The sequence below is a fragment of the Oryctolagus cuniculus genome, chromosome 1 (genome assembly GCF_051225735.1).
Source record: "Oryctolagus cuniculus isolate XC-2025 breed Fujian yellow rabbit chromosome 1, ASM5122573v1, whole genome shotgun sequence".
NCBI lineage: Eukaryota > Metazoa > Chordata > Mammalia > Lagomorpha > Leporidae > Oryctolagus > Oryctolagus cuniculus.
This window is the reverse complement of record NC_142867.1, coordinates 205813006-205840725: the sequence shown is the minus strand read 5'-3', so window position 1 is coordinate 205840725 and position 27720 is coordinate 205813006. Positions and strand designations below refer to the sequence as shown.

Below are 27720 nucleotides of genomic sequence, written 5' to 3'. Positions count from 1 at the left end.
ACTTTAAACATTAAATTTAGGGACCGTGACGTGGCACAGTAGGCTAATTGTCCACCTGAGGCACCAGCATTCCATACGGGAGCTGGTTTGTGTCCAGGCTGCTCCTCTTCTAAACCAGCTCTCTACTTATGTCCTGAGAAAACAGTAAAGGATGGCCCAAGTGCTTGGGCCCCTGCCCCCATGTGGAAGATCTGGGTGAGGCTGCTCTTCTGATACAGCTCTCTGCTGTGGCCTGGGAAAGCAGTAGAAGATGACCCAACCTCTTGGACCCCTGTACCTGTGTGGGAGACCCAGAAGAAGCTCCTGGCTCCTGGCTTCAGATCAGCGCAGTTCTTACTGTTGTGGCTATTTGAGGAGTGAACCAGCAGATGGAAGACCTTTCTCTCTGTCTCTCTCTCTCTCTGTGGCTCTACTTCCGAAATAAATAAATAAAATCTTAAAAAAATTATATGTACAAATGTCAAGTGTCAACTTCACATATTGTTCTTATCATGTGGAGAGAACAATACAGTGTATTGGTTAAAAGAACAGGCTTTCAAATCCACCAAACTGGAGTGGTGAATCTAGGTTCTATTTGTTAGTGGCTGTATCACCTTGGAAAATTACTCAGTCATCTGAACTTGAAGTTTGTTGTCTGTTAAAGGAGGCGAATAAGTGTAGTCACCTCAGGAGACCGTTGTGTGGCTGAAATAAGACAATATGCATAATTCACTGGGGATATCAGCAAGTGCTAGCTTGTCATTTGTATAATTATTATGAGATTATAATTTCTGGGCAGAGACAATGTCTTGTGTTTGCCTAAATCCTTAATGCAACCATAAAAACTGTTAATTTATATAAAAGCCTGCTTCTCATTTCCAGAAGACAACTATGTAGTATAGGGTAAATGAGGTGTGAGATAATGAGTAACAGAAAATCTCCCATGTCCTCTTTGGCTGAGCAGCAGCGAGAACAGTGTCAAAAGTCTATGATGAGCCACTGGAACATGTTTAATGATCAGTGGACTCTCAAAGGAAGGAAAGTTCTGGAAAGCAGTGGAAATATTATGCTGACTTGAGCTTTCTGAGCTTTGGCCTAGCTCATCAAAGTCTGCTTGCCCAGGAACGCACATGCATTTCGTCTAATGAAAGAATTTCATCTAATCTCCATTCCTAAAGTAAACCCAGCTTCATTACTTCTTTTATTCTGCCATAGAATATCTCAAAGCTATCTGACAAGCTCTTTACTGCAGTCAATCTTATTTTTGAAATTTTTACTAATCCAGAAAACAGCTGAATCTGTACTATCTAAGAGAACAAAGACTGACAGAGGATCTTCAGCAGTTGGTTTCAAAAATTTCTTAACTCATGAAGTGACGCTGGAACTTGTAACCAAAGAAAGCAGAATTTGGGAAGGGAGTGGAAAGGAGGAAGTTGGGGGGACTCTCCTGCTAACATAATGCCTCCCAAATAAAGAGTCTCTTCAAGCATGAATTAGAGCTTCTATTTTCTGCTAAGGAGTTGATATAATTAATATTTGTGAAAGATATTTATTGCTGAATAATCTATTTTCACTGCTGCTCACTAGGCTAATCCTCCACCTACGGCACCAGCACCCCGGGTTCTAGTCCCAGTTGGGGCGCCGGTTCTGTCCCGGTTGCTCCTCTTCCAGTCCAGCTCTCTGCTGTGGCCCAGGAGTGCAGTGGAGGATGGTCCAAGTGCTTGTGCCCTGCACCCCATGGGAGACCAGGAGAAGCACCTGGCTCCTGGCTTTAGATTGGCGCAGCTCGCCAGCCGTAGTGGCCGTTTGGGGGGTGAACCAATGGAAGGAAGACATTTTTCTCTGTCTTTCTCTCTCTCTCACAGTCTAACTCTGCCTGTAAAAAAAATAGATGAAAGAAGAAAGACCAAAAAACAAAAAATACTATGTTGCAGTTATTTGAGCAAGCACTTGCAACACAATGATTAAACTCTACCAGCAAATAGTAACTGCTATCACTTACTCAGCCCTTATTGTGAGCCAGGCACTTTCCATACATTATCACATTCAATATTCAGCTCTCAGAATGAACCTATAACTATAGTGTAGGAAGTAGTATTGTTCTCATTATAGTTATGAAGAATGCATGACTCAGAGCTGCTAAATACTAGAAGGCCATGTGCCTCACAAATGATGGAGCCAGAATTTAAACAGAGATCACCCTGACCACTAAGTCCTGACCACTATACTACTTCTCAGAAAAAGCAAGAAAAGTTCACTTACTGAAGAAGACAGTGGCCCCACTAGCAAGGACAGCTTGAAACCTCAGTAAGAATGTTGTAGACACTACTGAAGAGGACCCTGCAGAATCAGAGAGAGGGAATATAGAAGCAGGTGGAGGACCCAGTTGTTTATCTGAAGTAAGAAACACAGTAAATATCACAGAAGAATGGGTGGTCAAAATGAGAGCTTTAGCTAAATGAAATTTTTAATTAACTGTGTATGCTTTTATATTAAATCATTGCACATGTTAACTATACAGTGATCAGTTGTTTTCTAAAGTCCAATCAGAGAATGCTTGCACAGTACCAATTAATTGCACCTGCTTATTGCTACTAATAATAATTACTGAGCTTTTCCTGGGATACTCTTTTGCATCCCCAAGTCTTTCCACAACCTATTAGTATAATTTACAATAATATCCATAATTTATAATTATTCAAAATGTTTGTTTAGTTACTTAAATATTGTCAATCTCCCATCTACCATATAGGCAATAGGAAATGCCTTACAGAGCACATGACACACTGCTGGTCTATTTTTAATTACTTGATATTGTACTATTAACTCTTTAATGGGAATTAGGAATATAAATCATATTATTTTTCCAAAAAATCTATTTTCCTTTTTTTTCTTTAAAAATGTTTTAATTATTTAAATTTTGGACTAACATGCAATACTTGTAATTCCACAAATATACAAATCATAAACCTATCAAGCCAGGCAGCCAGCCTTAAATTTTCTTATTCTTTTCTTTATCATTTATTCCTTTTTTAAAATTTTATTTAATAAATATAAATTTCCAAAGTACAACTTTTGGATTATAGTGGCTTTTTCCCCCCATAACCTCCCACCCACCTACAAGCATCCCATCTCCCACTCCCTCTCCCATCTCATTCTTCATCAAGATTCATTTTCAATTATTTTTATATACAGAAGATCAATGTAGTATTTACTAAGTAAAGATTTCACAGTTTACACCCATACAGATACACAAAGTATAAAGTACTGTTTTAGTAGAAGTTTTACCGTTAATTCACATAGTACAACACATTAAGGACAGAGATCCTGCATGGGGAGTAAGTGCACAGTGACTCCTGTTGTTAATTTAACAATTGACACTCTTTTTTATGACGTCAGTAATCACCTGAGTCTCTTGTCATGAGCTGCCAAGGCTATGGAAGCCTCTTGAGTTCACAAACTCCGACCTTATTTAGACAAGGCCATAGTCAAAGTGGAGGTTCTCTCCTCCCTTCAGAGAAAGGTACCTCCTTCTTTGATGGCCTGTTCTTTCCACTGCGATCTCACTCACACAGATCTTTCATTTAGGTCATTTTTTTTTTTGCCAGAGTTTCTTGCCTTTGCATGCCTGAAATACTCTCATGGGCTTTTTAGCCAGATTCTAATGCCTTAAGGGCTGATTCTGAGAACAAAGCGCTGTTTAGGAAATCTGCCACTCTATGAGTCTGCCGTGTATCCCGCTTCCCATGTTGGTTTATTCTCTCCTTTTTATTTCTATCAGTATTTTCAGATACTAGTCTTGTTTATGTGATCCCTTTGACTCTTGATCCTATCATGGTGATCAATTATGAACTGAAACTGATCACTTTGACTAGTAAGATGCCATTGGTACCTGCCATCTTGATGGGATTGAATTGGAATCCCCTGGCACATTTCTAACTCTACCAATAGGGGTAAGTCTGATAGAGCATGTGCCAAACTGTGCATCTCCTTCCTCTCCTATTCCCACTCTTATATTTAACAGGGATCACTTTTCAGTTAAATTTAAATGACTAAGAATAATTGTGTGTTAATTAAAGAGTTCAACCAATGGTATTAAGTAGAACAAAAAAACACTGAAAGGAATAAAATAGTAAGTTGTTCCTCGACAAGGGCTGATCAAGTCATTGTTTCTCATAGTGTCCATTTCACTTCAACAGGTTTCCTTTTAGGTGCTCAGTTAGTTGTCACAGATCAGGGAGAACATATGATATTTGTCCCTTTGGGACTGGCTTATTTCATTCAGCATGATGGTTTCCAGATTCCTCCATTTTGTTGCAAATGACCGGATTTCATTTTTCTTTACTGCTGCTGTATAGCATTCTATAGAGTACATGTCCCATAATGTTTTTATCCAGTCTTCTGTTGATGGGCATTTAGGTTGATTCCATGTCTTAGCTATGGTGTATTGAGCTGCAGTAAACATTGAGGTGTAGACAGCTCTTTTATTTGCTAATTTAATTTCCTTTGGGTAAATTCCAAGGAGTGGGATGGCTGGGTTGTATGCTAGATTTATATTCATGTTTCTGAGGAATCTCCAGACTGACTTCCATAGTGGCTTTACTAGTTTGCATTCCCATCAAAGTGGATTGGTGTCTCTTTTTCCCCACATCCTTGCCAGCATCTGTTGTTGGTAGATTTGTGTATGTGAGCCATTTTAACTGGGATGAGGTGAAACCTCATTGTGGTTTTGATTTGCATTTCCCTGATGGCTAATGACCTTGAACATTTTTTCAAGTGTCTGTTGGCCATTGGGATTTCCTCTTTTGAAAAATGTCTATTTAGGTTCTTGGCCCATCTCTTAAGTGGGTTGTTTGTTTTGTTGTTGTGGAGTTTCTTGATCTCTTTTTAGATTCTGGTTATTAATCCTTTATCTGTTGCATAGTTTGCAAATATTTTTTCCCATTCTTTTGGTTGCCTCTTCAATTTCCTGACTGTTTCTTTTGTAGTACAGAAATCTAAAGAGTGAACAGCCTGGGAAGCTCTCTTCTTTCTAACTGAATGGCTGGGTCTCTACAGAGAGAACATTACTCTGTGCCTCTGGGGTCTTTTCCAAGATGTCTTTGCCTATGCCTTTATCTTGCAGGGTTTCTCCAATAGTGTCGGGTCATAGATTTAGATCCTTAATCCATGTTGAGTGAATTTTTGTGTAAGGTGAAAGGTAGGGGTCTTGCTTCATGCTTCTGCATGTGGAAATCCAGTTTTCCCAGCACCATTTATTGAAGAGACTGTCCTTGTTCCAGGAATTAGTTTTAGATCCTTGCTCAAATATAAGTTGGCTATAGATGTTTGGGTTGATTTCTGGTGTTTCTTTTCTGTTCCATTGGTCTGTCCATCTGTTTCTGTACCAGTACCATGCTGTTTTGATTACAACTGCCCTGTAGTATGTCCTGAAATCTGGTATTGTGATGCCTCCAGCTTTGTTTTTGTTGTACAAGATTGCTTTAGCTATTCGAGGTCTCCTGTGTCTCCATATGAATTTCAGCATCATTTTTTCCAGATCTGAGAAGAATGTCTTCGGTATCTTGATTAGTATCGCATTGAATCTATAAATTGCTTTTGGGAGAATGGACATTTTGATGATATTGATTCTTCCAATCCATGAGCATGGAAGATTTTTCCATTTTTTGGTATCCTCTTCTATTTGTTTCTTTAAGGTTTTGTAATTTTCATTGTAGAGATCTTTAATGTCCTTGGATAAGTTTATTCCGAGGTATTTGATTGTTTTTGTAGCTATTGTGAATGGGATTGATCTTAGAAGTTCTTTCTCACCCATGGCATTGTCTGTGTATACAAAGGCTGTTGATTTTTGTGCATTTATTTTATATCCTGCTACTTTGCCAAACTCTTCTATGAGTTCCAGTAGTCTCTTAGTAGAGTTCTTTGGATCCCCCTAAATAAAGAATCATATCATCTACAAAGAGGGATAGTTTGAGTTCTTCCTTCCCAATTTGTATCCCTTTAATTTCTTTTTCTTGTCTAATGGCTCTGGCTAAAACTTCCAGTACTATATTGAATAGCAGTGGTGAGAGTGGGCATCCCTGTCTGGTACCAGATCTCAGTAGAAATGCTTCCATTTTGTCTATAGTGTCAATTAAATCTGCTGTTTACTTGTTGATCTTCTGTCCAGTTGATCTGTCTATTGCTGAAAGGGGAGTACTGAAGTCCCCCAATACTATTGTATTGGAGTCTAAGTTTCCATTTAAGTTCCTTAATTTATCTTTTAAATAAACCAGTGCCCTGTAATTAGATGAACATAAGTTTATGATAGTTACATCTTCCTGTTGAATTGATCCCTTAATCATTATATAGTGCCTTTTCTTTCCTTGTCTCTCTTAACAATTTTTGTGTTAAAATTTATTTTGTCTGATATTAAGATGGCTATACCAGCTCTTTTTTGGTTTCTGTTGGCATGGAATATCTTTTTCCAGATTTTCACTTTCAGTCTGCATGCATCTTTGTTGAAAAGATATGTTTCTTGTAAGCAGCAAATAGATGGGTTTTGTTTTTCAATCCATTCAGCCAGTCTGTGTTAATTGGAGAGTTGAGGCCATTTTCTTTCTTTCTTTCTTTCTTTCTTTCTTTCTTTCTTTCTTTCTTTCTTTTTTTTTTTTTTTTTTTTTGACAGAGTTAGACAGTGAGAGAGAGAGAGAGAAAGGTCTTCCTTCCGTTGGTTCACCCCCCAACTGGCCACTATGGCCGGAACTATGCCAGTCCAAAGCCAGGAGCCAGGTGCTTCTTCCTGGTCTCCCATGTGGGTGCAGGCACCCAAGGACTTGGGCCATCTTCCACTGCCCTCCCAGGCCACAGCAGAGAGCTGTACTGGAAGAGGAGCAACCAGGACTAAAACCCGGTGCCCATATGGGATGCCTGTGCCACGGGTGGAGGACTAACCTAGTAAGCCATGTTGCCAGCCCCGGGACCATTTACTTTCAGTGTGGCTATTGATAAGCAGTGATTTTGCCCGCCATTTTCAAAGATATTTCTAATATATGCTTTGAATTCCCTGTGATCTTTTACTGAGAGATTTTCTTCCTTTACCTTCTTTCATATTGATGGCCGTGTTTCTATGTTTCTGTGTGTAACACATCTTTAAGCATCCTTTGCAGGGCTGGACGAGTGGTGACAAATTCTTTCAATTTCTCTTTGCTATGAACGGTCTTTATTTCACCTTCATTCACAAATGAGAGCTTTGCAGGATATAATATTCTGGGATAGCAGTTTTTCTCTCTTAGTACCTGGGCTATATCTCGCCATTCCCTCCTGGCCTGTAGGGTTTCTGATGAGAAGTCTGCTGTGAGTCTAATTGGAGATCCTCTGAGAGTAATCTGATGTTTCTCTCTTGCACATTTTAGAAACTTTTCTTTATGTTTCACTGTGGTGAGTTTGATTACAATGAGTCATAGTGAGGATCTCTTTTGGTTATGTTTATTGGGGGTTCTATGTGCTTCCTGTACTAGGATGTCTCTGTCCTTCTCCAACCCCAGGAAGCTTTCTTCTAGTATCTCACTAAAAAGGCCTTCTAGTCCTTTCTCTCTCTCCATGCCTTCAGGAACTCCTAGAACCCAAATATTGTTTTTTTAATAGTATCCTGTAGATTCTCAACAATAATTTTTAGATTTCTAATTTCCTCTTCTTTTCTTTGGTTTGACTGTATACTTTCCTGTGCTTTGTCTTCTATGTCCAATATTCTCTCTTCTGCCTCACTGATTCTATTTTTAAGGCTCTCAAATGTGCTTTTTATTTGTTCTATTGAATTCTTCATTTCATTTTGATTTCTCTTCAATATCTCAATTTCATGTTCTACTAAAGTCCTCATTTCATTTTGATTCTTCTTAAGATTTCATTTTCATGAGATTTTCTGTCCTGTCCTATATGGATTTCTGTAGATCATGCATTTGTTTTTGATAACTTCTAAATGTTCTTATCATAAATTTTTTGAATTCCATATCTTAGATTTCTTCTATCTCATCATCTTCATAATCTTGTACTGGAGTGTCATGTTCATTTGGGAGCCTCATGATGTCTTCCTTGTTCTTATTTCCTCAGTTTTTGCTTTTGTTGTTTGACATTGTGGAGATATTCTTTGATTTCCTCTTTTTTTTACACTGTGGTGGCTTTTTTCATTATACTATGACTCTAGATTAAGTGGACTGTCTGCTTTTGGTGAATCTCTAAAGTCTTGTGGTGGGTGTGGCCAGAGAGCTCTATTCAGTTCTTTAGGGTTAAGGGTGTGCCAAAGGTGACACACCCAGGTTTGGCATGATAAATCTTCTCTCTCTCTCTCTCTCTCTCTCTCTTTTTTTTTTTTTTTTTTTTTTACTCAGAAGTGAAGTAATTCCGCTCAGCTGAGCTCTTCTCCTTGATGGCAATCAGTGCCTGAGTGCTAGCCCCAGTGGGTGTAATATTTGTCTGCTATGTCCCAAGGGCCACACAAAGGATCTGTTCAGTCCTCAGTGTAAGTTCTGATTCCCCTACAATGTCTCTCACCAAGTAGCCAAGGCCACCTGAGTTTGTGGCGTCTCCCACCGAGACTACTCACGTCTCAGCTACACCATGAGTTCTTTCACACACCCTCAGTTTTTTGTCTTTTTTTTTTCATAGTCCCAGTTCATAAGCTCCGCACATTCACTAGGTCTTAGTTTCCTGTTATTACTCTCCACCAGAGTCAGGTTTTTCTGTTTGGCTGAGGGCAGGTGCAGCCCCAAGCTGATGCAGCTTTTACATATGTCCAAAATGGCGCCTGCTCTGTTGTCTCTCACACCTTTGTAAGGTGTGGAGAGAATCATGTCCGTACTGTCCTTTTTATTTTCTCTCCTGTAATTAGGCTGGTATATTTTCCCCTAGGGGCTTCAAGCCTTGTTCCCTCTAGGCTCTTCCCGCTGCTTTTCCGCCGGTGTCTCCGGCTACTGCGGTTTCGCCTCACCTCTCTTTCCAGCGCTGGTGTGGAGGAGAAGACTCTCGGCAGCTGGGGTCCCGAGCCGTGGACACCCGTGTCCTCCACGTAGATCCACTGTGTCCCTCTAATTCCGGAAGAGTTTCTTCTGCAGTTTTTTTTCCTAACTCTTCCCTGAGACTACACTATCTCTTCTTTTAGTAAGCTATCTTTTCCTGGACTATCAGTGAGCTCCCTCCCTATTTCGCCATTTTGAAGCCTGCCCAAATAATCTATTTTCTTAACCTCTAAACTCATATTTTCTTCCATATGTCTTCATGATTCTGAACATATATTGATTTAATATTTTAAATTGATGTACTCATTTAAATACATTACCATTTGTCCTATTTATTTATCTGTTAATCCTTTTGTTAGTACTTCCCTCCTTGAATTATTATTGATTTACAAATAATGCATTTTCTAGTGTATTCTTACATCCTGTATGGCATCACCCCTCCATCATTTTTCTTTTTCCAGAGATTTTTATCTTGTTATGATAAGTATTATTTAATTTTTGTTGCAGATTTTGACAAAAGTCTTACTGTCAGGCTTAAATATCAGTGTTACAAGTTTTGCTATCTTTGTATATGTGTCTGTGTCTATGTGTGTGCATGCATATACATCTTTTTAGTTCTATGGGAAGAAATTGGAAGACACTGCATCTGAGATTGCTAGATAAATAATATATCACTGTATGCTTCTAAACTCTTATTTAATAAATACCAGTTTGAAGAATCATGTCCCTCAAGTCTATGAAAGGATTATCTTCACATCTGGAATTTCTCTGTGGAATTGTTTGTAGGGATGAGTGTGCTTATATGGATTAATCACTATCCATTGGGGTAGGATAGGAGGTCTTCAGTTCACTCTCATGTTGCTCTCTCATGTCAAATGCATTTGTTTCACTGTCTAGTGCTAAATGCTCAACATGATTGATTACTTAATTTAATATCCTATTTAGCAAGAAAAGAACAATTCTATCCCTGTCTGTATTAGAGTTTGTTCCCCACACACCAATTTAATGGGTCTTTTTTAAGGAAGTATTTGGCAAAATATTGAATCTCGAAACTTTGCTAGACACAATTTTCTTCCAAGTTTTAGGTAATGATTGCAGTCTGGGCTTGAGATGACAAATTCTTTCTCTAGTTATAGTGTAAGAAGAGATGTTTGAAATATGATTCTTAACCTAAAGAATCTTTCAATCTAATATGGAAGATGATACTTAAGTAAGTAGCTACAATACAGTGTGAAGAGTTATGTAGGGGCTGGGGTCGTGGCGTAATGGGTAAGACCACTGCCTGCAGTGCTAGCACCTCATATGGGCACCGGTTTGAGTCATGGCTGCTCCACTCCCGTCCAGCTCTCTGCTATGGCCTTGGAAAGCAGTGTAAGATGGCCCATGCCCTTGGGTCCCTGCACCCATGTGGGAGACCCAGAAGAGGTTCTTGGCTCCTGGCTTTGGATCAGCCCAGCTCCAGCCATTGCTACCATTTGGGGAGTGAACGAGGTGATGGAAGATCTCTCTCTCTCTGCCTCTGCCTCTCTGTAGCTCCATCTTTCAAATAAATAAATAAATAAATTTTTTTTAAAAAAAAGTTATGTGGTCACCAGCACTGTGGCGTAGCGGGTTAAAGCCCTGACCTGAAGCGCTGGCATCCCATATGGGCGCCGGTTCTAGTCCCGGCTATTCCACTTCCAGTCCAGCTCTCTGCTATGGCCTGGGAAAGCAGTGGAAGATGGCTGAAGTTCTTGGGCCCCTGTACTCAGAAGAAGCTCCTGGCTCCTGGCTTCAGATCTACTCAGCTCCGGCCATTAAAGCCACCTGGGGAGTGAACCAGTGGATGGAAGACCTCTCTCTCTGTCTTTACCTCTCTCTGTCTTTCAAATAAATAAAATACATCTAGAAATAAAAAGAGTTATGTAGTAGAGGGATAAACAACATGACAATAGGAGAAATGAATTCTGCTTGGTCAATAGTCAGAGGAACAGTCAAACAAATTACATCCACTGTTGCATGAAGAAAATTGGACAAAATACTACAAGTGAAGAAAATAACTCAGCAGCAGAAACAGAGGTAAACACAGCATAAAATAGTGGAAATCTGTATAGCAGAGATGAGTTTTGGATTTTAACTTTTTAAAATGTATTTGAAAAGCATAGAAATAAGAAGAGACAGAGAGAGAGAGATCTATCTGCTGATTCTCTTCCCCAGTGCCACCCAGGCTGAACCTGCAGAGGGAATATTGTACAAAGACATGGGACACCAAGACTCTTAACAGGAAAACAGCTTTTATTCTTGCTAGCAGACCCAGAGAAGTTTTGTCTCCAAATTCTGGGCCCTGAACAAAGAAAGTCATTGTCTTATATACCCTGGCACAAACAACTTTAAGTTTTCTGGTACATATTCAGTTATACAACCTTTGGGTATCTTAGAGATACAGCACCACTTACACGACCATCACACAAAGTCACACTGGCATGCATCCAAACCACTGCAGTTGACTTAGCTGTATTGCTTTAGTTGACCTAGATGCATTGCAGTATTTCTCAGAAAGCCCTTCCACCCCCTTGTTCCCCCAGAAAGCCCCTTCATGAAAGCCTCTACCATTTTTTGCCTTTAGCCAGTTTTTTTTCTTCCCCAAGGGGAGGGCCCCTGCCACAAACCCACAAACCTGGGATTTAGTCCGGGTCTGCATTAGGGTGGCAGGGACCCAGGTACTTGAGTTGTTACCTACTGCCTCCCAGGGTGCAAATTAGCAAGAAGCTGGAAGCAGAAGTAAAACAGGAACTTAACCCTAGACCCTGTTATAGGATACAGGCATTCCAAATGGTATCTTAACTGCTGGGCCAAATTGTCAATCCAGCTCTTTTTATGGGGTTGTGGGGAGAGTAAGCTAAACCTCCCATTTGCTGATTCACTCTCCAAATGCTAGGGAATAGAGAATGTAACCCACGTCTCCCACATGGGGTGGCAGGGACCCACTACTGAGTCATTGCCTACTGACTCCTAGGGTTCACATTAGCAAGAATGTTGCCTCAGGAACAGAGCCCAGACTCCAACTGATAGGGGATGCAGTTGTCCCAAGTGGCATCTTCACTGCTATACCAAAAGCCTGCCCCAGAATAGTTGAGTCTTAAAGGATGAATATGAATTCAGGCAAATCTATTTCCAGTGAAAAGATCAGCATAGTCAAATTTGAGTGGGCATGATAATTTTTACTCTGATATAAAAAAAAGCAAATTGTCTAGTATGACTTATCTTGCTGTGCATTATAGGGAAGGAAAAGTGATTTTCTCTCTTTTCTTCATTGTTCTCAGTTAGGATGGACCCTTGTAACAAAAGAGGGATTGACAAGAGAAAAACAGGAGTTTAGTAACACAGGTACCTCCTGAATACATGGGAAACACCCATTTACAATGAGTAAGAGGTGGCTTTCATTCATGTTTAAATACCATCTTCAGTAAGCAAAGACAAAAGGGTGTTGTGAAGATCATAATGGGGAGGTATCCAAGAAAAGCACAGTAAACAAGAGTCAGATTGAAGTTAGTGCCTTCCCCATTGGAAGTATCCCTAGTGATTTAGCCAACCTTCTCTTCCCATACAGAGAGAAACACACCCTTACAAATGGAGATTTTCTTTATAGGTGTAAATTTTCCCACAACAGTAACTTTGAATGTGTTCAGAGCTTCTCCTACCTCTCTCTGTCTCTGTCTCTGTCTCTCTCTCTGTCTCTCTCTCTCTCTCTCTCTCACACACACACACACACACTCTTACTCTCTCACTCTCACTCTCTCTTTTCAAAATAATCAGCTCAAAATATGCCCAAAAGGACATATATTCTGATCTCCTACAGTTATGTGTTGGGGGTGGCATATCCTGGTCTTCTACAGCATGTTTGAAGTATTGGAAATGAAGCTAGAAATGAGGTAGGGATGGCCTGCAAGCCATTTTATTAATTTTGAAATTTGTCCTGTGAGTGACTCAGAGGTTATGGTGCAGGAGAGTGATATCGTCATATTTGTGTTTTAGAAAGAAAACTGGCAACAAAACAGGGAACTGATGCCAAAGAAACAGTTGAGAATAATTTGTTCCTGCTAGCTAAATGTAGAATGTGCCTTCCATTGTTCTTTGCTTCTGGAAGAGGATTAAGGCAGAGAAGAAAATACAAAGGAAAGAAGCTAAAAGAGGACAGGAAGAACTGTTTGTAGCAATTTACATGAATATAAATTGGTAAAGAAGTGAAGCCTCAATTCCTCTCACCTACCCATATTGTCTGACATCTCAAGTCTGGAAAACAGGAGCTACCCACCTGAGCTAACCATCCTGTCTCCTGGTTTTTTGACATTTTCCCACTCTTTTTCACCTATCACATTGATCTTGTCATTCAACAGTTTTTAATTTTAAAGAGCTGTTATCACTCTCACTGCCATCACCAACACTAACCTCCAGTTCAAACACTTAGAACCTAATTAAGATCATTTTCCCTCTGGATGTGGCCTATAGATCACCCTCCAGAAATTCTGCTGTTATCACTAGAGGTCTTTCTCTAGGGCTTAATTTAGGACAAAAGTCAAATTATCAGAATACATTTTAAGAGTCCATTCTCCCTACCACCGTAAGTGTTCTCATTTCTTGCCTATGGTCATGGTTTTCTTCCTATGAACTCTCTTGGACTCCTCATTCCTTATTCCGCACATATCAAAATCCTTTCAATCTGTAAAAGACTTCAAAATTCAGTTCCAATCTTCTTTCTTTTTCACATGTGTCAGTGGGTAGGAAGAATTCACACTTCTATTATATAACAGCTTGAAATTTGACTGAGAAGGCCATCTTCTCTTCTAGACACATATTATTGACCTGAGTGTTTGGCAGGCTCTCAAAAACAATCCATTAATTCCCAATGGGAACATTGTTGTGCTAAACATTCTCAGAATATCAGTGTTAAAGGATAAATAAGTTAAATACCTACTCCTGGGAAGAGCAATTAACAAGTCCACTCATTGAGAGAATGTTTCCATTTCACCTATGGTTAATAATTTATGACTTTCCAAATTAGATACTCTTCCTTTTTTGAGTTGATGAGTTCCATGAACAGAGGAAATACAGTTGGAAGTTGCATAAATGTGTTTAAGGGCACACATTTAATATTCCACAGCAATAATTTAAGACTTTTTAGATACAGAAATGTAGTCAAGGGCCAGCGTTGTGGCACAGTGGGTTAATCCTCTGCCTGCGGCACTGGCACCCCGTATGAGCCCTGGTTCTAGACCCCACTGCTCCTCTTCCCATCCAGCTTTCTGCTGTGGCCTGGGAAAGCAGAAGATGGCCCAAGTGCTTGGACTCCTGCACCCATGTAGGAGACCTGGAAGAAGGTCCTGCTTCTGGCTTCAGATTGGCGTAGCTCTGGCTGTTGTGGCCAGTTGGGGAGTGAACCAACTGATGGGAGACCTTTCTCTCTGTCTCTCTCTCTCACTGTAACAAAGAGAAAGATCTTCTATCTGCTGATTCACTCCCCCAGATGGTTGCAATTGCCAGCACTGGGACAGGTGAAGCCAGGAGTCAGGCCTTCAACTGGGTCACCCACATGAGTGGTAGGGTCCCAAACACTTGGGCATTCTTCTGCTGCTTTTTCCATACCATTAGCAAGAAGCTGGATTGGAAGTGGGGCAGCTGGGACACAAACCAGTGCCCATATGCGATTCTGGCATCTTAACCAACTGTACTACTACCTGACTATACACTTAATCCTGGCATTCATATTGCTAATTATTCCAAATGTATTAGAAGTACCTTACCCAGGGGGCTAGAAGTTAAGGAAACTATGGTGCATCTGTCTTCCACACCATCCTTATATAAGTAGCTACACTGTATAAAAATTTTCTGCTATAATTGGAAGATAAACCAAAAGAAATGTCTTTCAATTATTTTTTCAGGGAAGAAAGTTTAACAAATGAATTATAAACAGCAGTACTAAGAATTGGGATCCACAAAAAGGGACTGTGTGAAAGACAATAGACAAGTTTGGTTAAAATGTTAAGGTCAAATATATGGTTCTGTCACCCTTGACATTCATACCAAAAACCATCTGCCCTCCATCACTCTTAGCAAAAATGGCAGGAAAACAGTTGTAAGGAATCAATGGTTCCATTGGACAGGGAGTATAGTTTTCCATAGTAGGGGAATTTGATCTCAGAGGTTTTTGAATATCCCAGAAAAAAATAAAGGATTAAGCCTCATAACAAAGCAAGAAGTATGTTACAATCTTTGGCCAATGCTTTCTAATTCTTTTTTTTCATATCTTTAAATACAGAATCCCCTTCACCTACAACTGAGTTTAGAAAATTCATTAAGTTCTGATGCTGATGTCACTGTCTCAATCCTGACCATGAACAACTGGTACAATTTTAGCTTGTTGCTGTGCCAGGAAGACTGGAACATCACCGACTTCCTTCTTCTCACCCAGAATAATTCCAAGTTCCACCTCGGGTCTATCATCAACATTACTGCTAACCTCTCCTCCACCAAGGACCTCGTGAGCTTCCTGCAGGTTCAGCTGGAGAGCGTGAAGAATAGCACACCCACAATTGTGATGTTTGGCTGTGACATGGAAAGTATCCGGCAGATTTTTGAAATTACCACCCAGTTTGTGGTGACACCCTCTGAGCTTCACTGGGTACTGGGAGATTCCCAGAATGTGGAGGAACTGAGGACAGAAGGTCTGCCGTTAGGGCTCATTGCTCATGGAAAAACAACACAGTCTGTTTTCGAGTACTACGTACAAGACGCCATGGAACTGGTCGCGCGAGCTGTCGCCACAGCCACCATGATCCAGCCAGAACTTGCTCTCATTCCCAGCACGATGAACTGCATGGATGTGAAAACTACCAATCTCACTTCAGGACAATACTTATCAAGGTAGGATGCAAGGCCTGAATTATGTCTCCATCAATAGGGCTATGACAAGAAGTAAAATTTCCTTGTCTATTGCCTTTGCAGAAATCTTTGTTCTGAATAGCTTTCAGCCTAATACTACTTCTGAGAGAATTTCTGGTTACTAAAGGATAGCCTGTCATTTTCTGTCACTTATAATTTTATCTAAAGACTCGTAAGTGCATTGGGTGGGGGTTTGGGGAGTCTTTGGTCTTGCTTTTAAACCTTGGTTTAGCCCCCTGTGTTCTTGACAAGATATTTGAAAGCTATAAGCCCTAGTTTTCTAATTGGTAAATTAGAATGATATTGAATAGCTTGATGTTATATAATAGATACATTATGAAATTATATGTGGAAAGTATCTAACACAATGCTTGGTTCATAGTAGGTGCACAACAAATGTTTCTTTCTCTGATCATTCTTTCCCACATCAATAGATTTGGAAAAAAGCTCTAAATCTATACCAAAAAAAAATCAGTTAGGCAGGAATGGGCTTTCTGCTCCCCAGGACTTGGTGCTGAAGGAAGTATAGAATAGTGGTCACACACAGGTATAGACTGTCTGAGGTTGAATACAGTTTTGCCACTTACCACGTTCATGACTTTGTCAAGTTACTTAATTTCTCTAAAACTTAATTTCTTGTTTTCTATACCTATTTGTGTAAAATAAATACAACGGTAGATCTATTACTCATAGAATTGTTGGAGGCTTGAGAGATAGATAGTAAATAAATAGATGAATAGACAGGATGGAGAAATAAATAGATAAATAAATAGATATTTTATAGAAAAACAGATTTTCATGTGCAAATGTCTACCTATGGCTAGAAAGGCCACATCAAAGAATTATTTCAGAGATGAAGGCCCACCTGTATACAAGGCCCACTTTTTAAGCAGTCTCCTTGGGAGAGTGACATCGGATTACATTAAGAAATACAAGGCAAACACATAGTGTCTTAACTTCTAAAAAGAAATGAGTATTTGGAAAAAAGTCAGATGACCCTAAGAATTTTATATTTAATTTTACATGTATAAAATGACCGCCTACTCTGTGCAAGGAAACATGCTAAAAGGCATTTGTGAGGACACTTCAGAAAGTTCATGGGAAATGTAATTTAAAATATTATCAACATAAAAATTGAAATCATTGTGTAGTTTTTTATTATATACATTTTTCACAAACTTTTAGAAGACCTCTCACATAAAAGGATTTCAAAACTCTGCTGTACCAAAATAAACTTATCTTTTAATTCATTTTCCATGACAAAAAGTACTTTCATAAATGGCAGGGTTAAATACTAAGCCCGACCTATAAACTCCTTAAAATGTTAATAAAGTAAGATAACTCAAATTCATTGTTAGAAGTCTATTAATTATAAAATTATATACTATATCATCATCTGACCTTTCCGTTTTTCTTATGTTTGATTTTCTGTAAGATTAAAGTTTACATCTATTCTATATGTACAGCTGCAGTCCAGATTTTATCCACTGTTTGTGTAGTAGCTCATAATTGAGGCTCAGGATTTTATCTCAGATGAGAAATGTTCTCCTTCACAACAAATATACAAGCAAAGCTTTGATTTATAATTTTGCATAGTCATCATTCTGGAAGAGCCATTGTAAACAGTAGACAGGAAAAGCCACTTGTGAAAAGTGCATTAAGTTATTTAGCATCTTTCTCTCTCTGGTAAAATAGAGAGCACAAGAAAAATGATCCTGTTTGGATCCTAAAAATGTTTAGAAACTACAGGGAGGAAAATTTATTGACTTAGATTGGATATACCATAGGGTTTTACTTTATAAAGGTGAAACTGGTCTTCTTGGCTCCTCTGACTTAAGTTTTATTAAAACTGTGTGTCTCTTTCCATCAAGATCTCATGACACCCTGTACATGAAGTTATATGATAGTACTTAGCCCATTCCATCATCCTTATTTGTCTATGTCTGTGTGACTTCTGAGCTAGAATATAAATTATATTCAGTGGAGACACTATTATTCAGCCTGGTTCAAAGCATAGCATATAGAAGGCAAGTAACCGATATTTACTGAAATTAACATAGAAAGAAAGGAAACTTACCATTTTATTGACATCCTCCACCGTCTGTTGCTGTGGAAGAAAATGGGTGGTTGGAATGTTAGTAGTACCTAAATTAAAATTTACCTTTTTTATTTTTACTTACATTAATACTCATCACCTGATTTTGTTCTTTTCCTTTCCTTTAATTTTCTTTCTTTTTTTTTTTTTTTTTTTTTTTTTTGGATGTTAGGTTAGTGGATAACCTCTGCCTTCATGGCTGCTTCCACATCTTTATTCCACAAACTTTGAAAGTTCTAAAAGAAGAATGTGAGGTTTGGAGCCCAGCGGCAATTCACAATGTATAAGGGTCAGTGACAATATTTTCATCCCCATAGATGTGTTTGAGAACTGAACTCAAAAGAACTTCACAAAATATGCCTAGGACTTCTTAAACTCCCTGAGGAATACAGTCAAAGAAAAAGTTTCAAAGTGTTCAGGAAAGGGTCAAGGCAAGTGGGCAAAACCCTGGAAGGAGTCTTTATAATGAATAACTTAAAAGCTGCCTTCAGCCCTAAAACATCTGTGGATTTTTATTATCCATATTTACTTTGTTCAACACAGTAATTTAGAAAGTTAGTTATTCTCAGTCCATAAGTCACATCTGCATATAGTAATTTTTTAATTATTCCTAAATTTTGTGAAGCTGACCCCACTTCCTCACTGCATAATGAAAGACAGGAGGATAATGAGCCATGAATAGCCGGTGGAAGACTTTTGCAAGCTTTCATTTCTCACAGTCATTTTCAGTTTGAGCTGACAAAATTGTTAGCATTTTTAAATGTTAATGAAATCACCCAAAACATGGCATTTTCAGCATAGACTTTTAAACTAGAAAAACCATTTCTCGTGGCATACTACATAGACATAATTACAGGTATAAAAGATTTTACTCTTTTGAGGTCCCCACATGCCGGAGCAAATGTCCATCAAAACTAAATATAGACAGAACCACTTGGGCACCAAGTTCATTGTGTGCTGTTCAACAGTTTATTTACAAGTTGTTCTATTAAATGTTAATTATTTAGTGCAATCAGATCTGGAATTTTATTCTAAAAATAGCACCATAAATACAAAAATATGGGTATTTTGTATAGTTAGTGACCTATTGTTGAACTAGGATAAGGAGGATGAAATTAAAACTTGAATTCTGCCATTTTGGATCTGAGGGTCTAGTGTATGAAGTAAAAAAGTAAGTAAATGGTTATAAAATAATGGAATATATGGGAAGGGTATTTGGCCTACTGCTGAAGACCCAAGTTGGGACACCTAAATCCCATTTCAGAGTGTCCATATTTGAGTCCAGGCTCTACTGATACACAGTGGTAGACAACAGGTGACAGCTCATGTAGTTAGACCCCTGCCACCCATGTAGTAGTCCTAGATTGTGTTTCCAGCCCCTAGTTACAGCCTGACCCAGCTACAGCTGTTGCAGCAATGGAGAGTGAGCCAACAGATGGCAGCACTCTTGCTCCTTCATTCACTAGCCTGCACACAGGGGCTCGGGCATGCGCAGTCTTTCTCTCTCACTCTCCCTTGCTCTCTCTGTATGTATGTATGTGTATGTGTGTGTATATAGATATAGATGTAGATATATCACACAACTATCCTCTTAAATAAATTTTTTTAAAAAATTTTAGGTCATATATATATTCAGATACACAGAGAAGTGAATAGCCATCTCTTCTTAGATGTTTGTTGGTGAGGGATTAAAAAAAGTCACTGGAATTGGGTGGGATAAATGAATAGGAAGTCTCAGTTTTGGAACAAATTCATAGAGCAAATGGCATATTCAAACTCACCAAGTTTTAAACAAGAAATATACTACTATTGGAGCATTAACTACATACGAAGAACATTTGAGATGATTCTAGAAAAGTAATTTGATAGCATACTGCACAGGGATTTTAGCCAGTTTACATTTTATGTATGTAGTGGATTTCAACTGAATGACAGATCATTAGCTATGACATATTTATAAAATGATAATCCTGCATTAAATTATTCAAATAAAGTAATACGGTATAAAAGCCCTGCAAGTAATTTTTATAAACCATTAGGATACAAAAATTATTTTCATTTCTCAGAATTGGTTTTAGGTTTGACCATACTTACTGCCTTGCTGCATTCTGAACACCAGACTCTAGTACAAAGTGGATAGATAGTTGGTTGAAAATTTATCTGTGGCTCTAAGATTAGAATTTTCCCAGGCTTCTTTGAAAGCACTCAGTGCTAATAAATCCACTGATGCTGGAGAAAGGGCTTCATAGGTTGATAATAGTATGGCCAAGAGAAGCTATCCTTTTTTAAGAATTCCGAGATTCTTGACACTCATAGATACCTTGTTCCTCTAACTAATTAATCGTAGTCCTAATAGTTATTCTACCTTCTATGTGTGCTGTGGAATCCTGTCTTTCTTCTTTGAACAGTTCCTGTGATTCAGTTCTATATCTCATGAAAATTATATCAAGTAAGCAATGGCTGATTCATTTATTCAAATATGTGTTGAAGTTTACTAATAGTAGGTCAAATTGTTGGCTAAAGACACAAAGAACAGAACAGGAGGCCCTGATTTCAGAGAGCTCACAACTCCTTTCTTCTATTCTCCCACCACGAAAGAATATTTTTATGAAATTATATATACTTTTTTTCCATTATCTTTACTCTAGGTGTTTGGTTGTCATTCTTCATTGGGACACCATGCCTTTGACTCTAGCTAGCATTTCTAGGCCTCTCCTAAACTGACCCTGAGGCGTGGTTCAACATGCTAGAGATTGTTTCTCCTCCATGCTGTGTTCATCATCACACTCACATGGTCAAACAATACACAGTTTCACTGTTCTTTCATTAATAGTAAGTGTTCAATTATTGATTCTCCATACATTATTAAGAATCTATTAAATACCAGATACTGTAAGGTATATAACGGGAAAATAAGAATGAAATGTTCATTCAAGAAGCCTGAAGTATAAATTGATTTTGGACCTTGAATTATTCCTGGACATTGGAAGAGTTCATAAGAATTTGAAGCTGCATGATATAACAATAATTTTTATATCACTTTCCACCATCACTATAATTTAGCAGCCTTGTGACCCTGGTAAAGTTACTTATACTCTATAAACTTTAATTAAAATAAGCATTCCTTTCTCAAGAATTTAAGTAGTATGTCTAAAATCATTCCACCAGTTACTTGCAGGGGAAAATTTAAACAGTTCACCTAAATCCACATTTCAGGCTCTTTCAGAATTAATACAGACTTTCCTTATCAGAATCCTGTTGCTTTGTAATTTATATTCTTTCAGCCAAAAGTTGTAAAAGAATTCTTGTCCTAAAGACCTCTACCAAACCAAACTGGTGAGCCTAAATATTTTAACAAGTGCTTAAAAGAAATGTAGTTGCATTGAATATGGAAGCCTGGGATTGGATGATGCTTAACACTGGTTTCCTGGAGTCCCAAGGGCAACATGTGATTTGCGAGTGACCTAATATGTCTGCCTTTATTCTTAGGTTAACTTTCTCTGCCAAAGCTTCCGAGGAGTTGGTCCTCCTAGAAAACACAGGCCTTAGTGTCTTCAATGCTGGGAACCAACACTTAAGCTCTGTGTTTCCAGATGTCTCCAAAAGGAACCCCTGTCATCACTGGAATAATTTGGCAGAAATTCTTTGAACTTCACCTTAAGTTCACCCTGCAGGTCACTTAAGTCCTGCCAAGAGTTGAGTCTGAGATTTTTCCTAAGTCATAGGAGTTTCAAGTAAAGAACACTGGAAAAGGTATATTTCTTTAGGACACTATCTTGATGAACATCTCCTAAATATACTTAATCTGGGATCAACAGATTTTAAACTGTGGGGCTTTTTTCTGAATTTTAGGGAAGGCTGCAAGCTTTGATTTGAGAAGAAACTGTATTTCCTGTTGAATTTTTCATGAATGCACTACTGTAAACTTTGGACATATGCCAGGAAGATGCGAGTCTATGGAAGGAAATTCTGTAGCTGCAATCTGAATTCCAGATTTATCTCTCAGAGACACTTCAGTCTCTACACACTGTATCCCTTCAAGTTGATGTTTGGTAAATTCTGTATACTGTCCCATTGCCAGGGCTATGCCAAGGCAATACTGGAAAAGGTATCAGCACCTGGGCCATCACTGAAGCCAGATCCAATGAGCTGCCATTAATTAAGTTGCAGTATGACACAAAGTGACAGGAGCGGTTCAAGGGGACAGCCCACACCAGCATTGTGAAGAAGAGTCAGGCTCACGAAGAGAGCAAGGGTCAAGTTCATGCCCAAAAAGTAAGGAGTAAGGACAATGATGTAGGGATAGAAAACAGACCTAAGTGTTATGTAACCTATGAAAGAAGAAAACACAAAGAAAAAAGTGCCAGCTTTCCAGTTAACATACAAGGAAACATGAAAAAGAGAGTGCTGTAGGCATAGGTCTGATTTTTTGATGTAATGATTCCCCACAGACACTAATAGTAACACAGGCCAAACTACATTAAATTATGATCCAGTCATATAGGTTAGTATTTTCTCCTTTGGGGGAAAAGTCAAGATGAACAGAAGTTCTTCTACTCTACAATTTTACTTACAACTGTATTTTATGGATATTAGCAAAACATAGACCAAAATGCTTCATATATATGTATATATAAATTTATTAAATCTATGTTACATTAACTGATAGAATCTATTTTTAAAATATTAAGCTTGTATGATGTTTTTTAAGGAATAAAATTAATTATTGACAGTATGTGGGGCTATCTACACTCAGGGATGAAATTGAATAATTCCCAATCCTTATTATGTTCCTTGTCTTCAGAGAGATTTTCCATTGAACTGATAGCTATTTTTGATAGTATCCATTATTGGAGAGGAAAATGTGATAGAATTTGAATGCTTCAAAAAAATCTGTAAATTGCAAATGTAAATGCTTCCTGGCTGATTGAGACTCACTCTTCTGGCAAAGTGATGAAGAGCCCTTTAAAGATATGTCGGATCTGAGCAGAAGACGTGCGCTTAATTGCGTTTACCCCACAAGTATTACTGAGCAGTTGCTCTGGCCAGGCACTGTGTTGTGCCTGAGATGCAAAGATGACTCAGTGTGACAGATGCTTAGATGCACACTGAAGTCTTTTTCAGCTTGACAGGCTGCAGGGCCATGAAGCAGAGGAGTGGGAAAGAAAGATTTGTTCATTCCTAGCAGCATCTCTGCGGAAGACTCTGCTGTCAGAGTGCGGGGGATGTCAAAATCCATGCCTTCGAGGATCTTAGAGTCTGAAATGTCAAACATAGGCCTCATCAACTGCCAAGCACTTACACTTCAGGGCACTAAGGAGGAGTAGGGAGGACAGTCAAGGAGTCACTTTGCAGATAGCTCAAGAGATCATTTAAATTAGAGGCTTAATTGAGAAATCTGTCCCATGTACACAGAACAAAACCAAAGCAACATCTTCAGACAGAATTTGACCATGGGTAAGCGCTGTAGCTAAGATGCAGAAACTCATGTTATAAAAGAAAGATAAGGGCCAGCACTGTGGCATAGTGGGTAAAGCCACCACCTGCAGTGCTGGCATCCCATTTGGGCACCAGTTCATATCTCAGCTGCTCGTCTTCCAATCCAGCTCTCTGCTGTGGTGTAGGAAAGCAGTAGAAGATGGTTCAAGTCCTTGGGACCCTGCACCTGCGTGGGAGACCCAGAAGCTCCTGGCTTCTGGTTTCAGATCAGCACAGCTTTGGCCATTGTGGCCAACTGGGGACTGAACCAGTGGATGGAAGACGTCTCTCTCTCTGTCTCTCTGCCTCTCCTTCTCTGTCCATATAACTCTGACTTTCAAATAAATAAATAAATCTTAAAAAAAAAGAAAGAAAAGGAAGGAAGATCCCACAGGGATCTGTTCCTGTGAAACATGCCACCGAGTGAAAACTGCACTGGTAATAACTGGTCATACAAACAGAGAATGGTCTTTCAGGGCTGTAAGAAAAGGCAGAAATGGTAAAAGAGACATTGAAAATGGGGCAGGGGTGATAAATAGTTGAGCTTCTGTAGGTAGTCAAAGAAAGATGGAGTAACAACTAAAAATGAGGGGCTGGCATTTGGCCTAGTAGTGAATACGCAGATTACCATGGTTGGATTAGGGTCCAAGGTCAGCCTCTGATTCCAGCCTGCTAATGCAGACCCAGGGAGGCAGCAGGTGATGGCTCAAGTAGGTAGCTCCCTGCCCACCATGAGAAACACCTGGATTGAGTTCCTGGCTCCTAGCATCAGCCTGGAACAGACCTGAGTGTTCAGGCATTTAGAAAGTGAACCAGCAGACAGAAATCCTGTCTTTGTCTTTGTTTTAGTCTCTGTCTTTCCCCCACCCTCTCAAATTTAAAAAAAAAAATCAGAATTTAAATTAAGAACTTCAAAGATAATTATGTGAGGATGGTCAAATGCTGATTTATTGTATTTCTTACTAACAGGACAGAATACTGGCATTTCTTGTGTTTGAAGTCCACCAAAAGGACAAGATAAAGAGACAAGAAAGAAAGAGAAAAATGCAGGGGAGTGGGTGGAAGAGAAAGAATATTAAAAGAATAATGGAATGACTATACATTGACACACATGGCAGAAACCATTAAGAATGCTGGAGGGAGCAGTGGGCATTTGGCCCAACAGTTTAAAAGCCACTTAGGGTGCCCACATTCCATATTGCAGTGTCTGGGTTCAAGTCCTAGCTCCGTTCCAGATTCTAGCTTCCTGTTCATGTACATCCTAGAATGTAGCAGTGATGGCTCAAGTAGTTGTGCTCCTTCCAATCATGTAGCAGAACTGGAATGAGTTGCAGGCCCCCAAATTCAGCTTGGCCCAGTCCTGGCTATTTGCAGAGTTTTGGGGAGTAAACCAATAGATAGTAGACTCTCTCCTCTTTCTCTCATTCTCTCTCTCTCCCCTTCCTCCACCCCCTTCCTCCTTTCTCTTGCTTTTCAAATAAATAAAATATGTAAATAAATTTTTAAAAACACTGGATATTTGAGGAAAGGTAACTAGTCCTGAACCTAAAGAAAAGATGCAAAATAAGAATAATTTAAAGAATAAGAAGGTATAGGGAAAATATTACAATATGGATTAAAATATGAACAGAAAATACTAATAGCTAGTAAATTAAATAGCTGGTGTTCTGTGGAGGTTGTGAAATATCAGAATGGTTTGCAAGATTTCTAAGAGATTACCCAAAGTAAGAATCACTTGGAACTATTCAATGAAAAAGAGGAGGATAAAAAACTAAGTGTGAATTCATGAAAAATGCATAAGTGTAGAATTTTGTAATATGTGAGCTTTTGATTGGAAGATTCATTGTGGAGAAGAATCACATGAGAAAAAGATGAGATTTATGGACATCTATGGCTCTCTTTCCTATTCTCTTTCTCTCAGAAAAAGAAGAAAGGAAAACTTTGAGAATATCATTTTTCTGTATATCAAATAGACTTTACTGAGATGGATTTTCTAGTGCATATTGACATTTGGAAGATCTAGAGCCAAATTAAAATGGACCAAAGAAAACCCACAAATATTTACATTCAGTAATAGGAGCAAATAAACCTGACAGCCAAACCAAGTAAATCTAGCAATAATTAGGTGATGCTGGTGGAGGAAAGTTTGAGAGAATGTCACTAGTAAAATGTTGTCAAATATTTCTAATCAAATGAAGGCAAAAAGTCAAAATTAAACCCTCACGTGCAAAAAAAAATTTATAGAGCTTTATGGAAGATGATGGAATTATTCCTCAATGGGGAAATATTAAATATGATGAGATGATCATGGGAAAACAAATTCAGCTCAATTTTCAAGATGTATTTTCTTAGTGATACCGAGAAAGTTCCCAAGGGGAAAAATAAACTTTCAGGTTTTAGAGAGCAAAATAGATACTCCCTTGTATAGATATGATTAATGGAAGGCAGCAATACAAGGAAAAGGCAAAGATAATAGGACAATTTAAAAGAAACATAAAACTTGTGAAAGAAACAGATATACAAAGAGGCAAGCTGGTTAGTTTAAAAAGGTCAAAATAGAAATAAGTATATGATCTATAAACAACCAGGGCATTGAAGAATACACATGTGGATTGGGTGTATTTAAGCAACACTAAAGTAGATTAACATATCACCAAAATGAAGACTCAACTGAATTATTATAGAACTATTTAAAAAACAAGAAAAAATGCAGATTGATAATACACATGAAAACATGATGTTAGTAAAACTTTATATGCTGAATAAGGCGGAAGAAAGATCAGGGGCAACAGTTTTTACAGTTATTAACCAAGAAGACAACATTACTTTTAGTGGGAAATTTTTTACCTAACTATAGTGAACGTTAGAACAAGTTAACCAAAAGTACAAATGGTACAGTAATAATATGATTAATCAGATAAATTAAGCTAAACACTGCAATTAGCATTCCACAGAGAGTGCACACCCACGTTAATTAGTAAATAGAATATTTGCCCTAAATGAATATATTCTAACTTCCAAAACACATTTTAAAGTTAAGCAGCAGATTTTTATATGTGAAAGTACAACAAACCAAAGCTCTCTTATGAGAAATTTTATAATTTCAGATAAAATTCTAAGAGAAAACAATCCACTATATTGACATTTGCACAAGTTTTTTACATATATATATATATTTATGATTATCAACTATTTAGAAAACTAAAGTCCAAATACTGAAGTCATTTACAGGTGACCAAAGCAGTGATCATGGTTAAATTAACTTCAGTGCTTGAATTCTAAAAGAGAAGATAAGCCAATCAATGAAAAAGAGAAAATAAACTTGAGAAATAAGAAGAAACTAATGTCATAATTGACATATAAGCTATAAGGTATATGGTAAGATATCAAAATAATGGTAATGAATAATTCTAAGGTCTGTTTCTTTTAAAGAAACAATTAAAACAAATATTTGTAAAATGTTGTAAAAACTAAAAAATAAATTCCCAATATATGATCATAGCATAAGAAAATAAATTTTGAATGTTGTAAAATAGTATACATACATACTTAATAAGAAATTTAGAAAACTCAATGAAATGAGTGATATTCTACTAAAACCACAAATACTACAGTCATATAGAAAATTTGAATAGACCAAAAAAAAAGATCATTAATATAATTAAATTGCCTACCACCACACATACACATACATCAGTGTATCATAAATATTATACTTGAACTGAATGATTCACTGGTATATCCTGTCCTAATACAAAGAAAAATATCATTTATTTTTGAAGTAACTATTATTATTTTTAACTGTCTTATATAAGAGAGAATATGTGATATGTGTCTTTCTATGTCTTTTTCTTTTTTTTATGACAGGCAGAGTGGACAATGAGAGAGAGAGAGAGACAAAGGACTTTCTTTTTGCTGTTGGTTCACCCTCCAGTGGCCGCTGCGGCCAGCGTACCGCGCTGATCGGATGGCAGGAGCCAGGTACTTATCCTGGTCTCCCATGGGGTGCAGGGCCCAAGCACTTGGGCCATCCTCCACTGCACTCCCTGGCCACAGCAGAGAGCTGGCCTGGAAGAGGGGCAACCGGGGCAGAATCCGGCGCCCCGACTGGGACTAGAACCCGGTATGCCGGCGCCACAAGGCTGAGGATTAGCCTAGTGAGCCACGGCGCCGGCCCTTTCTATGTCTTCTGCAAATCCATCCATTTTATTGCTAACAACAGGATGAAATTCTTTATGATGCCAAATAGTATTCCTT

The 27720-nt window shown here is 38.4% G+C and overlaps 1 protein-coding gene across 1 annotated transcript in view; it reads left to right on the top strand.

Annotated features, from left to right (window-relative positions):
* GRIN3A (glutamate ionotropic receptor NMDA type subunit 3A) overlaps positions 1-27720 on the top strand; it is a 222343-nt gene that overhangs the window by 50479 nt on the left and 144144 nt on the right. The window contains exon 2 of the mRNA XM_002708146.6: positions 15268-15872. Within this exon, the coding sequence (XP_002708192.3) occupies positions 15268-15872 (605 nt within the window). The remainder of the gene's footprint in view (positions 1-15267; positions 15873-27720) is intronic.